The sequence below is a fragment of the Lytechinus pictus genome, chromosome 3 (assembly GCF_037042905.1).
Source record: "Lytechinus pictus isolate F3 Inbred chromosome 3, Lp3.0, whole genome shotgun sequence".
NCBI lineage: Eukaryota > Metazoa > Echinodermata > Echinoidea > Temnopleuroida > Toxopneustidae > Lytechinus > Lytechinus pictus.
The window spans coordinates 64889060-64905497 of NC_087247.1; the positions used below are offsets into that span (position 1 = coordinate 64889060).

Consider the following 16438-nt stretch of genomic DNA (forward strand, 5'->3'; position numbering starts at 1 on the left):
TTCAGGTCGCATGACCAAAGTCAAGGTCATTTAAGGTCATTGAACTTTGGCCATTTTAGAGGTAATTTAGATTGCTGTCATAACTTTCAAAGTATGTGGATATAGGGGTAATCAAGTATCACTGACGAGTTTTAGGTCACATGATCAAGGTCAAGTATCAATGAACGTAGTATTGTATCATATGAATAGTGTTTTTTGTGAATAATTATTTTATAGTAGTTTTCAAAGTCAGCACTGCTGCTATATTGAAACGCGTGATGCAGGTGAGACCGCCAGAGGCATTATTTATTCATATTATCTTTAAAAAGACAGGGTTGTCCCGTTCAAGCCAAATGGCCTGCTTTTCAAACGTACATGTATACAGAATTTACAACCAATGTAGATCAAATGGTCAAAGGGTAAGGTCACAGTGACATGTTTTCATCTTACCTTCTGCAGTCCTTGTAAATGTGATAACGTCAGTTTAACTTATTCTAGGCTCATATAATTTGTTGTGTATGATACTAGCATGGATCCTAGAAAGCCTATTGATTTTGAAGTCAAGAGGTCAAAGGTCAAGGTCACAGTGGCATGCTTTCATCTCACCCTTCTGAAGTCCTTGTAAACATGATAACTTCAGTTTAACTTAACCTAGGCTCATATCATTTGGAGTGTATGATACTAGTACTGATCCCAAGAATTTTTTTAATTTTGAGGTCAGAAGGTCAAAGGTGAAGTTGCCACCTTCCACCTGCTTGACCAATACATGTAACTCCATTTTCCGCATTACACGTGGGCATATTATATGCTTGCCTTAGCGACACTCTTGTCATGTAATATCTATACTTAATCTTAATTTCTATTACATTTCTGTAATTAATCTACCTCTTATAAAAATAAATACATACATACATATAGTAAATGGTAGTAAAATACAAGCTGTGATTGGCTAGATTTGTACCACATGGTACCACGTGACCTCCCTTCAATTCGATTTTTGGAGGGTAAAACTCGAGTTAAATGAATGGGGAGAATATCGATTAATGGCAATGCGCATTTAGCCAGTCAGTCCTGCACGTACGATTTACTAAGCACATGCAATGCATTGAATCTCAATTTTTATAGTGATGTCACCTTTTCCTGACTTGTGCAACTTTACATTATGGATGGTACGTGTGCAACAGTACAAATGTTTTACATTCAGCCTCCCATTTGCTTGTGTACAAGCTTAGTAGGCGTTGTACAATTTACTATAATAAATTGTGAACTTTCTATCATACACTATTACTGGACTATATGAACTCCAAATATAAAATTATCCCTCATGTCGGTCTATTTCACCTCGGCCTCAGTGAAAGAAACCTTCACTCAGGATAATTTTACATTTGTTAACATATAATCCAGTATGTTGTACAACAGTTTGTACACTATTTATATAATATGACTAAAGATTTCCCCTCTTTTATACAGGATCTTTAGAATTAGATAGTTCACAACAGATGAAGTCGGGTTCAGCCAAATCTGATAGTAAGTAAAGTGATGAACTTTGAATGTCATTTTATATTCCCTAGTAAGAATGTAGGAGATAATGAATACTCACTTGTAAAGGGGATGATGCATTGGTTATTTTATCATTAACTTCTTCAACAGATAGATTCCAACCTGTCAATGAATTATTTCAAATATTAGCTCTTATTTGATAGGGCACAAAAGAATCTACTAGTGCACAGTTGCCATTGATGTCTGGTGGTCAATAGCCCCCATTTTATTCAAAGTCCAAGAAACACTTTATATCTAAAATAGAATATTGTCTATATATCATTTTTCTTGAAAAGAACATGGAGAAAATATTAAAATATGAATACTGATACCAGTTTCGACTTGGAACAAAAGTTGACACTACTAAAATACAAATTTTGACACTGCAGATTTACTTCAAACAAAATATTGAATTTCAGTTTCTGTCTTGCCTGCATTGTAGAGCAAGGCTCTAGGCGCCGCTTTTTTTATGGCGATGGTGTTGTCAACATTGAAATCTCAACCAAGGTTAAGTTTTTTAAATGTCTTCATAACTTAAAAAGTATATGGACTTAGTTCATGAAACTTGGACATGTGGGTAATCAAGTATTACTGAACTTGCTTGATTTTTAGGTCACACAACTAGGTCAAAGGTCATTTAGGACACAACAGTAACCATGTATCCCTGAATATCTTGTGTGCCTTTCAGGTCACATGACCATGATCAAAGATCATTTAAGGTCAATGAACTTTGGCTGTGTTAGGGGTATTTGTTGAATTGGCATCATAACTTCGAAAGTTAATGGAACTACACATTAAGTTCATGAAACATAGACATAAGGGTTATCAAGTATGTTTTGCACATGTCTTAGGTCACATGGTCGTAATCAAAGGCCATTTTGGGTCAGTGGACATAGTATTCTATTATATCAATGTTTTCTTTTGTGAATAATTTTAAAGTCAGCACTGCTGCTATATCAAATCGCGTAATACAGGCGAGACTGCCAGAGGCGTTCTACTTTTTACAATATAATTATGTTATTTGCTGGATAATTGCCCACACTTTATTATAACTATCTTACACGATTTGAAGTATTTCATTCTGAATGTGTCATATTTTGTTTATTACTATTTTGACTATGGTATTTTTTTTTCAACAGAGAGAAAGGTATCCCATGATAACCATGTAGACAAACGGGTAAATGCAGACAAGATCCTATCCACCTTGGCAACCAATGCAGTGCAGGACATTACACCAGCAAGAAGTAGTAATCTTAGTAGTAATAGCAATACATTGGTGAATTCAAGAGAAGGCAACTCTCAACCATCCTTACCATACAGCTTGGATAATGTGGGTTCATCAAGCGCAATAGCAATGGCTGCAGCACAAGCTGTATCAAATACATTACATGTAAGTTCTTATTGTAACTGTGATGACAGGCCAAAATGTATTATCCTGATTTTACAGAATAAAGATGGCTGAATATGTTTATGCATGTTAAGTTTGTTAACCTTAATTCTGCACAAGTCGATATTTCATTAGTCAAATTATTGCCTAAATCAAACAATTTTCAGACCCAAGTTTGCAAAGATGTTATCTCTTGTCAGTTGAATTTCTCATAATCAAGCTTAGGGAAAAGTTATATGCAAAACTCAAATAGCATAAAAACCAAACCACTTTGTATGTCAGGTACTGTAATTCTAAAGATAGAAGAGATCTGTCCAAAATTGTTGACAAAACAATGATTATTTCATGCTAACATGATACAAATTTTATTTGTCAGTCCAAGCTTTGTGTTGGTAACACATATTACTATTTGTCTCTTTCAAAGCTAATATTTTTGTTTTGCTGGCTCTCATTGACTTAGTTCATGAAATAATTCAGGAGGAGAGAACGCGTGTTCATGTTTGATGCATCATTAGTTCAAACGATCTCGGACATTATGTTTGCAGGTTGCAATTTTACATCCCCCTGTTAACTAGACAGACTGACAACAATTTCAAATAGTACTTTATGTATATATATATATATATATTTATATCCCTTACTTAAGATTGTCGAATTGAGAGTGTACACAAGTCGAAAAAGAATAGTTTTACTAGGAAAAACGTTTGCCATGAAATAGTTAATTTTCCTTGCTGACTTCACGCATAGACCATTTTTTCCCTAGGGAAAAAAATGAACTAAACGTTTTTTGACCCCCCCCTCGATTCGCGAGCTGTGCGACGCGCTAGCTAGCTGAGCTAGTCATGACTGGTACGCGCTGCATGCATGCCACGGGAAAGTTTCTGTGAGCTGCGCTGGGACGGTACAGTGTATGCACTAATCAGTTGCACTTGCAGAAACTGCCATCTTTTGATCGAGAGTTTTGGATCGCGTTATTCTGCAACTTCATACAGGATGAATAAATTGTGAAAAAGCATAAACAAGGTGAGTCAATTAAGATGCGATGTAATTAATGTTAGCCGGCCAGCGCGTTGCAATTTGACTTAAGTGACAAAGCAGCAGGAGCGCAGCGCAGCGGACCTCTCATTAACCGGAGTCGGGTAGAAGCTGCGAGCAGCCTACCCAGGAGCTGGATAGCATAAGCTCAGGCACTAGGTCTTCCCTTCATGTTAAATATACAGTAGGCTGAAGATGTTGAAAGCAAATGCAGATGTAGTGTTCTGACCGAGGCTGCTTTTGGTTGGTCAATTAAACAATTCACAAAACCTCAGCCCTCGTGTCAGTGTTGTGTGGTCGTCGGCGCGAACCCTTTCAATGGTGTCAGGAGTGGGATCATCAAACAAGAGGCAATCTACTGAGGGCTCTACTGATATCAGACTCGAAAGAAATCTCAAGAATCTACTTGATTTTATCCTGGCATCGTCATGCATTAGGTAAAATTGGAATGACTTTAGACTGGTTCTGAGGGAAAAAAACAGTCTCGGTCAGAACTCTACATTTGCATTTGCTTCAACATCTTCAGCCTACTGTATATTACATGAAGGGAAGTCCCTGCAGAAGTATTCTATATCTCAAAAGCAAACTTTCTTCTGCAGGTTCAAGTATCCTCATCTAATAACAAACAGTAGGAATGTCCCTGCTAGTGCCAGTGTCACGAGTCACTGGACTTTCTAGCTAACAATAAAAGTGTAGTGGTGCACATCAAAGTACTAAAAAATCCCTAAAGGGGGTACATGAATTGGTATTAGTGCTACCCCTAAAAAGGCGGGAAAGAATTAGCCAATGAGCAGAGAAGGAAAGAGTAAAGGCAAAGTTGGCAGAAGTTAAGTGAAACATAGATACATGAATTATGTACATTATATTTAAATATGACACGTACTAAAATTAGATAATAACTAGATTCTGAGAAAGATTATACAAGAAAAAAGAACAATTGACAACATAAATATATATATATATATATATATGGATTGGATATTAATTAAATTAAAATTCAATTCAGTAATGGTTTTATTAAAAGAACATGACATATCAACCCAAAGGCAGAATTGTGCATGTTTTACATTGTTCATAGATATTGCATGCATATTATAAAAAGTTTAAAATCATTTATATAGTGTGACGGCCTTAGATCCAACTTTAAGCTGCCACAGTTTTCTTGTCAGGATGCTACTGTGCCTGACCGTCTGCTCGGTCAAAATGTATGACTGTTGATGGTAGATTATAAATGGAAAAGGCTGGTTACCAACCATCACCAACTGTCAAATCTTGCCTGGTTTCTCCAATCATCCGTTGATTGTTTTCACCTATCAAGTCTCACTTCAGTCAATCGAATATCCATGGACCATTCATTCACCAACATTTGTTCCATTCACCAAGCAGTTGCATGTTATATCACTCCAAATAACATAGGTCAGAGTGTAGTAAAGTCTGACCTTTACCTTTAATTTCTCAAAGACTAATCAGTGTACAGAGCAAAATGAAACCTGTGAAAGGAATGGGTGGATTATGTGCAGTGAGCAAGCCTTAAAACACTCCTACTTGCTATTGATTTTTTTTTTTTTTTAGTATTTGATAAAACTTTGATAAAACAGTTACTAAAATAACTACAATAGCTGCAATAATTTGCTAATCGACCTGTTTTCCCAAATATAACAACTGGAATATGCTTAACTTGTTAAACAACTTTTCTAACAATTAATTAATCAAAAGGATCTATGACAACTCCAACATGTTCATAGAACAGAATGTGTATTTGCTCATTTTTGTTAATTCTCATACCCCAGACACATGATTTTCACATAGTCTACATTACCAGACCCTATAAGCTCTCTATGACCTTAAAACAAAAATAAAGTTTGTTACAATAGATGAAATAAAAACCATCAACATGCAAACAGGAATGTAAGATAAAATAATAGAATAATGACTAAAAGTGATGATTTTTTAAAACTGATAGCTAAGAAAGCATGAATGATTGTAAGCTACCAACCAGAGGACAGAAGGCTTAAGGTCCTCACCAAGGGACCTAGTAATGAGGATAAATGCCTTACCAAACTTGCCTCGTGCACCGATTGATAATCAAATCTGGGTCACTGAAATCTGAAACCCCCACTCTACTGAGAGCTATCACATTTCTTTTGGGATAACGATGGCCAAGATCAAAGGATTTGAAGTTTAAAACTAGTAGTGCATGCTTGCCTCTTCACTTTTCACTTAGGATGTGGTAAAGTCTAATATAGATCCATGAATTTATATTTTGAAATGCTTGACTTAAATTGAAATATTGAAATGAAAATTGGTCAGTCATGTTTAACTACCTCTTTTGTAATGCTTCTTATAACTTTGTTATCAGATGCAGCCAGGAAGGAGAACAGCAAGTTTGAAGGCAAGCTACGAAGCTATCAAGTCTGGTGGTTACTCATTAGGTAGAGACTTCACTTATGGAAACACTTCAACAGCAGAGGGAGCACCATCCTCATCTTCTAGCACTAAATCTAGTCGACATAGAATCAAGAAGTAAGACTTCCAACCATCTTATAAATGAAGATTAGTTACAAGTTAAATGGATTGATACAGGGTATTACACATTCAGGATTCTAATGGATTTTTGGTTTAAAGCAAAGTCTGACATCAGTCTTAGAAATTTCAACACAGTAAAAAAAAAACATATATTTGAACAAAAATTGGTTTCCGAACCATAATCAATGAAGTCAAAACCAGGATTAGCATGTAGTGCCTCCTCACTTTCCTGTCCAAAATTGCTGATATTTATTTTGCTTCTCGCAAAGAAGTTTACTATATCATGCATTATTTGGTGCCCCAAATGCACTTTGCACTGTCTCAAAAATGCAAGTAACTTCACAATCAACTGCAAATTGTTTGTGCCCACTGCAGCAAAGAAGCATGCATCAAATAATGGCGACTATCATTCATTGAAGACAAGCTCAGAGAAGAAAATTGATGTACCCATGCTGTTTCCATTAGGCCCGAGTCAAAACATTTAACTGACGTTTAAATGACCATTTACACATAACTACTTAAAGACTACCAAATATTCCCTTAATTCTTTTACTGCTTTGAAATGAATTAAGAATGTATAAGTCACTAATAAATATTTCTAATTTGAATGGAAAATGAAGTTGAACTATGTGATATGTCCATCCAAAAAAGACGGAAGATTTGCATTTGCAAGTCTAAATCTAACACCAATGTGAGCATGTGGGGACAAATAATGGTTTGGTCTTTGGGTCGTTCTACTTACATCCTGTCATGAAAATGCAAATGAATTTGATCACCTGTCAATATTTTCTTATTTTGTGACAGTTGATTATCATATTAAGTTCCACAATAGCCCAGTCATTTTAGCACAAAATTTGGCCAAACTTGGAACAAATTGCAACAGCATTTTTTTTTTCACCACAATGCATTTCTGTGAGGTCCCTAGTACAAAATACAAAAAGTCCCAAACTATCCGAATAGGGGAAAGGCTCACATCCAAGATGGCTGCCAAATGGCTGCCAAAATCAATTATTGATATGCCTTATCCTTAATATTTTTTCATATTTTTTGCACAGACAATAGGGAAAATGTTAAATGAATACGTATTTCACTATTATTTAGATATTAGAAATCGATTGCAACCATTTTCTGGACTGTCCAGTCAATATTTTTTTGAAAAATGTGAGAATTTATACCCAAAATTCCATGTTATTGGTAAAAAAATTGGCATGTGCATTGATATCTCTCTGTTTTATCATTAACATCAACAACTAATGCAAAATATCAGCATTCGACACAAAAGGGAATATATCAACGAGAATATTGATACGCTTCATGGCAGTATTAATGTATTAACTTGCTTATATAAAGGGCAAATACCTCCGAATGTATTACTCGATATTGCGATAAAATGACACCAAAAACTAACCTCCGTGTCTAAGTACACTATTGTTATCGATTACAACGCGATCGCTGGCATGACGTTAAAGAGAGTACAATAGATTAAATCGTTCTTGCCTCGCCTTTGTTGGTGTGACTAACACGCAGAAATACATGTGCGTAGCGATAGAAAGGTGTATATTACTTAGATGGGTATGTCGGCTTTTCTGTTGATGAAATCTCTTGGAAAAGTTAGAGGAAGCATTGCTCTGCATGCAATTACATTCAGGCACCTTAAAGCATAGTTCCGCAAGAGCCTATTGAAGGTACCCCCTTTATCCAGAGCTTAACTATTAAAATATTGCTTTTTGGGAACCCCCTTTGTGACAAAATGGTGTTTTTGCTACAGAAAAAAACAACTTTTCTTATCTTGAACTCACTTGGAGGCAAAGGAGTGGGCTTTTCGCTATCAGTTACATATATAGAAGTGATGGCACAGCAAATCCTACAATTTTTTAGCTCCATTGAGGCAAAAGGCTTTTCCCCTTTGCAGTTAACCACTTTCATTGTTTTGTAAGCACATGGGGATGAAAAAATAGATTTTCAACTGCGAAGCATTCTTTAAGAGCTGTATGAATGGTTTAAAACGATAACCAAAAAGATCACAAAACAGCGAAAGCGTCTATATGTCACTGACACAGAGTCCGTTACAAGAAATTTTTAAAACAGGAAAAAATACAGGAAGTATGTTGCACAAAACAGGTGAATTGAGATGAAAGATGCTCTCCAATCGACTCCACGAAGAAGAATGCTAACTTATTAGAATTTGGATTTTGCCCCCTCCCGAAATTACCATGTCAGCTAACGCGACGTAGCATTTTTTAGCCACGCCTCCTTGTGATATCCGAACAAATACCATATTTGGCATCGCAACATATCTCCACCACGGCAAAGGAATTCGCCTGACCAGGCCCCCCCTCCTTGTAAAACACCTGTTACGTACCGCTGGCGGGATATGTTGTTGTCCAGCTAGTCTGGCCTGAGATAACCTCTCATTAACTTTCTTTGCATGTTAAGAGGTATTATCAGCACATATAAAAGTGCTGGCACAGCAAAGCCTACCCCCTCAGGGGTTTGCTGAAGTCACCCACCCCTTTTCCGTATTTTGCCAATTTATGGGAAAATCTGCCAATTTGAAGTCCACATTGAGGCAAAATGATGTTTCTGTTTTATAGCAACCCGCTCTCATTGTTTTGTAACCACTTCGAGATTTAAAAAATGTAGATTTCCTCTATCTGCTACATATAAAGAAGTGCTGGCACAGCAAAGCCTACCCCCTCAGGGGTTGCCGAAGTCTCCCTACCCTTTTGCCTATTTTCCCTCTTTATTGAAAAAAAAAAATCGCAGTGTTTGACCCCCCATTGAGGCAAAAAGGCATTTTCTGCTGTATAGAAAAAGCCCTTTTATTTTTGGAAACCACGTAAAGATGAAATAATAGGTTTCGTCTATCAGCTACATGTAGAAAACTGCTGGCACATCGACACTACTAATTCAGGGGCTGCTGTAGTCAACCCACGTTTTTGCTTATTTTGCCTAATTATTAGAAAATAAGTCAATTTTGAGCCACCATTGGGGAAAAAGGCATTTCTGCTATAGAGTAAAGTCACTTTTTATGCCCCCCGCAGACGAATTCCGGAGGGGGCATTAAGCGTTGCCCCTGTCCGTCCGTCCCCCCTTGGTTTCCGCGCAATAACTTGAAAAATATTTAATGGATTAAAAAAAAATTGTGTGTAGGTAGATGACACCAAAATACAGGCTAAGTTCAAATTCGGAGTCCGCAGGTCAAAGGTCACAGCTCATTAAATATGCGAGTTTGTTTCCGCAAGATAACTTATGAAATATTCAACAGATTTTTAAAAATTTGAGTGTGTGTAGGTAGATGACACCAAAATACAGGCTAACTTCGAATTCGGAGTCCGCAGGTCAAACAAAGGTCACAGCTCATTAAATATGCAAGTACGTTTCCGCATGATAACTTATGAAATATTCAACAGATTTAAAAAATTTTGGCGTGTAGGTAGATGACACCTAAATACAGGCTAAGTTCGAATTCGGAGTCTGCAGGTCAAAGGTCACAGCTCATTGAATATGCAAGTTGCTTTCTGCATGATAGCTTATGAAATATTCAACAGATTTTAAAAAATTTTGGTGTGTAGATAAATGACACCAAAATACGGATTAAGTTTGAAATCAGAGTCTGCAGGTCAAAGGTCACAGCTCATTAACTATGTGAGTTGGTTTCCACATGATAACTTATGAAATATTCAACATATTTTTAAAATGTTTGGTGTCTGGGAAGATGACGCCAAAATGCAGACTAAGTTTGAAATTGGAATCCACAGGTCAAAGGTCAAAGGTAACAGCTCATTATAGATATGCAACAGATTTCAAAGAATTCTGGTGTTTTTAGGTAGATGACAGCAAAATACAGGCTAAGTTCGATTGCGAAGTCCGCAGGTCGAAGGTCACAGCTCATATATGCATATTGGTTTCTGAACAGTAATTTAGGGAATAATCAACAGATTAACAAAATTATTGGTGTGTGTAGGTTCCTGCACGATATTAAGTTCAATCATATTGAATGAATATCTGATCGCGTGAAGCGGGGGCATCTGTGTTCTTTGGACACATCAAATTTCTAGTTTTATTTTACTATTTTTTAAAACCACTTGGAGATGAAAGAGAAGGCCTTTTTATATCAGCTACATATAAAAAATTATTAGCACATTGACGCCTTCCCTCTTCAGGGCTCCAATTTGACAAATTTTCCCATCAATTGGCAAAATTCGGAAAAGTGGTGGGTGACTTTGGTAGTATGATAATAGTATAGTAGTATGTGACAGGTCCAATGGCTACATTTCATTTTTCTCTTGAACTCTGAGATCGAGCAGGCAGAAAATGTCACATTTAGGTGTACAACGTCACGTGACTAGCATATGATAGTTTCCGTGCCCAGACCCTTTCATTTTAAACAATTACTACAGTCCAAACAGAAACAAATTTATACTTTTAATGTTAATAGTATAACAATGTTCTTGTAGTATAAATATTTGCTTACTGATATTTATAATATAGCTATAGTTTTAAGAAAACCAATATTTATAGTAGTGTTGAGTTCGGCATTGATTTGATTTGCAATCAGGTCTGAGTACATAGTATACACTAGCGTCGTCTGCTATGTAAACTAAATGAGTGAATATGACCAAAACTAACCATTATGTTAATGCATAGACCTATTACAACTGGACATTCAATGAGAGCATTTTATGACCACCACCTGTTTCCAGCTGTCAAAATTGCTGTCATACATTTAACTTTCTCTTTACGCTGTTTTTTCGACGTCCGTACAGGGCGATTGTTTACACAATCTCCTTTCGGCCTATGACGGTCACCGATCGATCACTGGCCCTCTTTCGACCAGAGACGGTCATTACCTACATTACCTAGAATGCATTGCGCAATTTATTTCCGGTTTTCAATACATTATTTCACGCAGTCAATATTGTGCAATTGTTGTCTGATCATCACAAAAAATCTTATTAAATTTTGCCAATCCTTTGGAATTTTATGCCAAAATGAAAATCAACTTCTGCCCGAAGGTAAGCGTGACTCTCGACATCAATATTGTCTTAAAAAGATGTGTTTTTACTGTCTTTCTGCACATTTCTCTGTCAATTTTTTACTGCTTTTTTGCTGTAGATATTCTGATCTCTACGTTGATTTCAATGCATTTTGTGAGCGGTTGTTAGCGATGTACGTAAAATATGTTTATGCATGCCTGTTTTCTTGTATCTGAAATCATTTTCATAGCGCTAACGTTCGCTGATTTGTGTGCTGCTTTTGGAAGTGAACGAACAACATCGCATTGTGTAGGAGCAGCGCACAATTGATTTCTGATGTCCATCAGTGATAGCGTGTTTTACGATCGGCTTGATGGGCGTCAGCTGCCAGCACTGTGTTTATAAAAGGATTAGCGGCGATGATCTTAGGCCTAAAGGAGGGGATTCGTTGAATGTCCAGTTGTAATAGGTCCATGGTATATGCAAATTAAAACACTTTCCCATCGGATTTTGGGGGGACTATTAGTAGTCTTCTATGGACCTCAAAGAAATGTTCTGCATTGGAATAACTTCTGTTGCAATTTGTTCCAAGTGAAAAATTAAAATGACTGGAATACAAATAAAGAAAAAAAATTATCCAAAACGTCACTTGAAATCAACCATTTTCATGTGAGCAGCCATCTTGGAATCTGACATCTATTCATTCCATGTCAAACGTTACTTTAAAAATGAAACAATTATTTGTAAGTTCTCTTTATAATATAAAAAAAAATATTTTGCCTCTTAAATTGTTGTGGATAAATTTTGACAGGATGAAATACAATAAAATTAAATCCTACGTCTGTAAATATAATTTTTTTTAATGAAAAAGCCATTATACATGTAGGCCTCTTTCACAGCAAACTTAATTTTCAGAAAAAAAAATCAGATTTCATTTCTATTGATTTATCCATCCAAAATTACAAAAAACGTAATTGTTGGAAAGAAAATATTTTTTAGATACTAAAGCCAAAAAAAAGAAGAATCATTTTATTTTTGTCTCACTTACATAGCAGAGTGAGACTATAGGCGTCACTTTTTCGACGGCGGCGGCAGCGTCAACATCAAATCTTAACCAAAGGTTAAGTTTTTGAAATGACAGCATAATTTAGAAAGTATATAGACCTAGTTCATGAAACTTGAAGGTTAATCAAGTATTACTAAACATCCTGCCCAAGTTTTAGGTCACATGACCAAGGTCAGAGGTCATTTAGGGTCAATGAACTTAGACCATGTTGGGGAGTCAATATTGAAATCTTAACCTAAGGTTAAGTTTTTGAAATGTCATCATAACTTAAAAAGTATATGGATCTGATTCATGAAACTTGGACATAAGAGTAATCAAGAATTCTGAACATCAGGTCATTTAAGGTCAAAGAACTTTGGCCAAGTTGGGGTATTTGTTGAATTACCATCTTAACTTTGAAAGTTTATTGGTCTAGTTATTAAAACTTGGACTTAAGAGCAATCAAGTATCACTGAACATCCTGTGCGAGTTTCAGGTCACATGAACAAGGTCAAAGGTCATTTAAAGGTCAAGTCCACCCCAGAAAATTGTTGATTTGAATTGATAGAGAAAAATCAAACAAACATAATGCTGCAAATTTCATCGAAATCGGATGTAAAATAAGAAAGTTATGACATTTTTAAGTTTCGCTTATTTTTCACAAAACGGTTAAATGCTCAACTCAGCGATATGCAAATGAGAGAGTCGCTGATGTCCATCACTCACTATTTCTTTTGTTTTTTATTGTTTGAATTATACAATATTTCAATTTTTACAGATTTGACAAAAAGGACCAACTTAACTTAACCATAAACTGTTAAGATAATGGTAATTCCACATGTTCAGGGAGAAATGAAACTTTGTTTCACATGACACGGAGGAGAAAATTATAATATTTCATATAATAAAATACAAAAGAAATAGTGAGTGGGTGACGTCATCAGTCTGCCACTTTGCATACCGACCAGGATGTCCATATAACTGTTTTGTGAAATTAAGCGAAACTTTAAAATGTCATAACTTTCTTATTTTACATCCGATTTTGATGAAATTTTCAGTGTTTTGCTTGTTGGATTTTTCTCCCTTTTTTCAAATCAATTTTTTGTTGGGGTGGACTTGTCCTTTAAGGTCAATAAACTTTGGCCAAGTTGGGGGTAATTATTAAATTGCTGTCATAACTTTCAAAGTTATAAAGTTTATGAATTGTGGACATAGGGGTAATCAAGTATCACTGACAAATTAATGTCACATGATCAAGGTCAAATGTCATTAAGGGTCAATGAATGTTGTATTGTATCATTATATGAATGGTGTTTTGTGTGAATATTTATTTTTATAGTAGTTTTTGTTTTTCAAAGTCTGCACTGCTGCTCTATTGAATCGCGTAATGCAGGTGAGACGATTTACTGACGGATGGTCTAATATCACTTGGTCTAATCATCAGATGGTCTAACAACATTCGGGCTGAGCCAAGCCTTGAAATAAGCACCTGTGAGCCGGGGGCAATTTTTTTTAATTGCCCCCGGCTCACGGGCTTTTTACAGGAACCGGGGGCAACTTAAAAAATATAAATATAACGGTGAACCACACCGCAAGTTTGTTTATAGTAAGCGCAGCTCCTGCAATTTTTTAATTAGTACATGAATAGCATATGCTTAGTATTAGGCTTATTCAAACATTTAAGAAATCAGATTTAAATGTTTAAGTGTGTTTTGACACCCTCACTCCACATCCCCTTTACAACCACACACACATAGGCTTATTTATTTTTCATCTTTAATGAACCACAATCAATGAACCCCCCCCCAAAAAAAAAAATATATATATATGTAAATAAATGAATAAAATATAAATATAAAAAAAGAGAGAGAGATGGAGAAAGAGAGAATTCAGATCAAAAAATAAATTTCTAAAAAAATAAATAATTTTGAAGGTTTTTTTTCATGGTTAGAATCACGGGTGTGGGTGAGTGTTTGTGTGTGATTGTGACTGTGAGGTGCACTTGGATTGCATATAAATTATGTTAAAGAAATGAAATCAATATCTAACTCAGTCTATTCAAATTCCAGCACATAGCCACAGCCTATGTACATGTATTGTAGGTTCATGTACCTTAAGTTTTTCACAAGTTATTTGAAAACGTAGATCTCCACAGAAAATGCCTTTCATTCTGGGAGAGTCTAAATTCGGTGAAAATGTATTCATTAATAACTTAAATATTCATCACAATGAAGAAATCATAAAGTTTTTTGACAGTTTTCAAAAATTAACATCTGAAACGGAAAATCACCATCACTTAGGCCATTACTGATAGAATTCTTACCCAGAGCTCTGGCAGAGAACATGAGCTCAAACTGGCTAGCTAACACATTACTGATAGAATTCTTACCCAGAGCTCTGGCAGAGAACATGAGCTCAAACTGGCTAGCTAACACCACACTCAAGTGCACTGCGTCCTCCTATTTTTTTTTAGATGGAGCCTTGTTTGATGATTTATTGTCTGATATTTACCCCTCTCCAAGAAAGAAATTAAAAAACTACAATTCACAACTATAAGCTAAGTTATTTTTTATTATTAAGGCTCCGTTTTGACAAGCAAAGTCGGCGACTGTGAGGATAAAAGACTCGCACATGGTATGTGCTGTGAACAGGGATTTATCTCCTGTGCAATTCGAATTACTATATCGCAGAATTGTGATATACCAACTGGAAATGTGTTTATTAGAAATTGCACATGGTGAAGTATGGAAAAACCGCTACCCGAAGCAAGCGCGCACATGTATAACAGAAAAAAAAGACGGACGTAGCTCACTTTTTATGGTACAGAAAAAAAGACGCACTTGGCAATTTTAAACTGTGTTTATCGTAAATTGAAAGTTACTTGATTTTGGCTTTTCAGATATTTAAATTACATGTATGATATGGCTTCACTGCTCACTCACAGCGGGGGCAATTATCTGGAAAATATTTGCGCCCGGTTGTCAAAATTTTGATGATTTTGGGGCTTTATGGGCGCAACTGATGGCTTTATGAGCGCCTGCCTATTTCAAGGCTTGGGCTGAGCCCACTTAGTCCAATTCTCTTTCGGTCTAATGACCACTTGGTCTAAAAGCCACTTGGTCTAATGCCCAGTTGGGCTAATCGTCACTTGGTCTAATTTTCATTTGGTCTAATTGCCATTTGGTCTAATGTATTTTGTCACTTGGTCTAATTGCATTTGGTCTAATACCAGTTCGTCTAATAGTCGGTTGGTCTAATACTAGTTGGTCTATTACTAGTTGGTCTAATTTGCAGTTGGTCTAATCCTCACTTGGTCCATTATCCAGTTGGTCTAATGTGCAGTTGGTCTAATTTCCATTTTGGCTAATTTCCATTTTGGCTAATTTCCACTTGGTCTAATTTCCACTTGGGCTAATTTCCACTTGGTCTAATTTCCAGATAGTCTAACATTCATTTCGTCTACATGCCATTTGGTCTAATTTGTGAAGTTTGCATGGTGACTTGTTTTCAATTTTCTGTTGAAATTTTTAAAGTTACTTTCCGCGCTCCGGCTTCAAATCTTCACAAGGGCGCCCCTCGATATTGGAGTACAGTTAGAGTGACTATATTTCCATCCCTAAATTTTGAAAAATATGGGGATTTTCAAAATTATTTGGGGATTAAACAAACTTTGGGGATTTATTTGTCTGTTTCAGGGGATTTTTGAAGGTTATAGGGAAAAACAATAAATTTTGCTGCTTTTCTGTAAAATAACGCTATTATACGATCATATCTATGTATATGATCTACTGTAGATAGTTACGTCTGGCTTAACCCAATCAGGATTCCCAGCTTTTCAAGAAAACAAAAATCCCCGATTTTTCTCTGAAGAAGTTTAAAAATTCCCTGATGATTATTCAAACCCATTCCCATTTTCTCATGTTTTCTAAGTTTTTGCAGTGGATTACA

The 16438-nt window shown here is 35.9% G+C and overlaps 1 protein-coding gene across 1 annotated transcript in view; it reads left to right on the plus strand.

Moving 5' to 3' along the window:
* LOC129255408 (inhibitor of growth protein 3-like) overlaps positions 1–12455 on the plus strand; it is a 50465-nt gene extending 38010 nt beyond the window's left edge. Inside the window, exons 6-8 of the mRNA XM_064097567.1 lie at positions 1450–1506; positions 2658–2908; positions 6300–12455. Coding sequence (XP_063953637.1) covers positions 1450–1506; positions 2658–2908; positions 6300–6467 — 476 coding nt within the window. The 3' untranslated portion in view covers positions 6468–12455. The remainder of the gene's footprint in view (positions 1–1449; positions 1507–2657; positions 2909–6299) is intronic.
* Positions 12456–16438: the final 3983 nt, after the last annotated feature.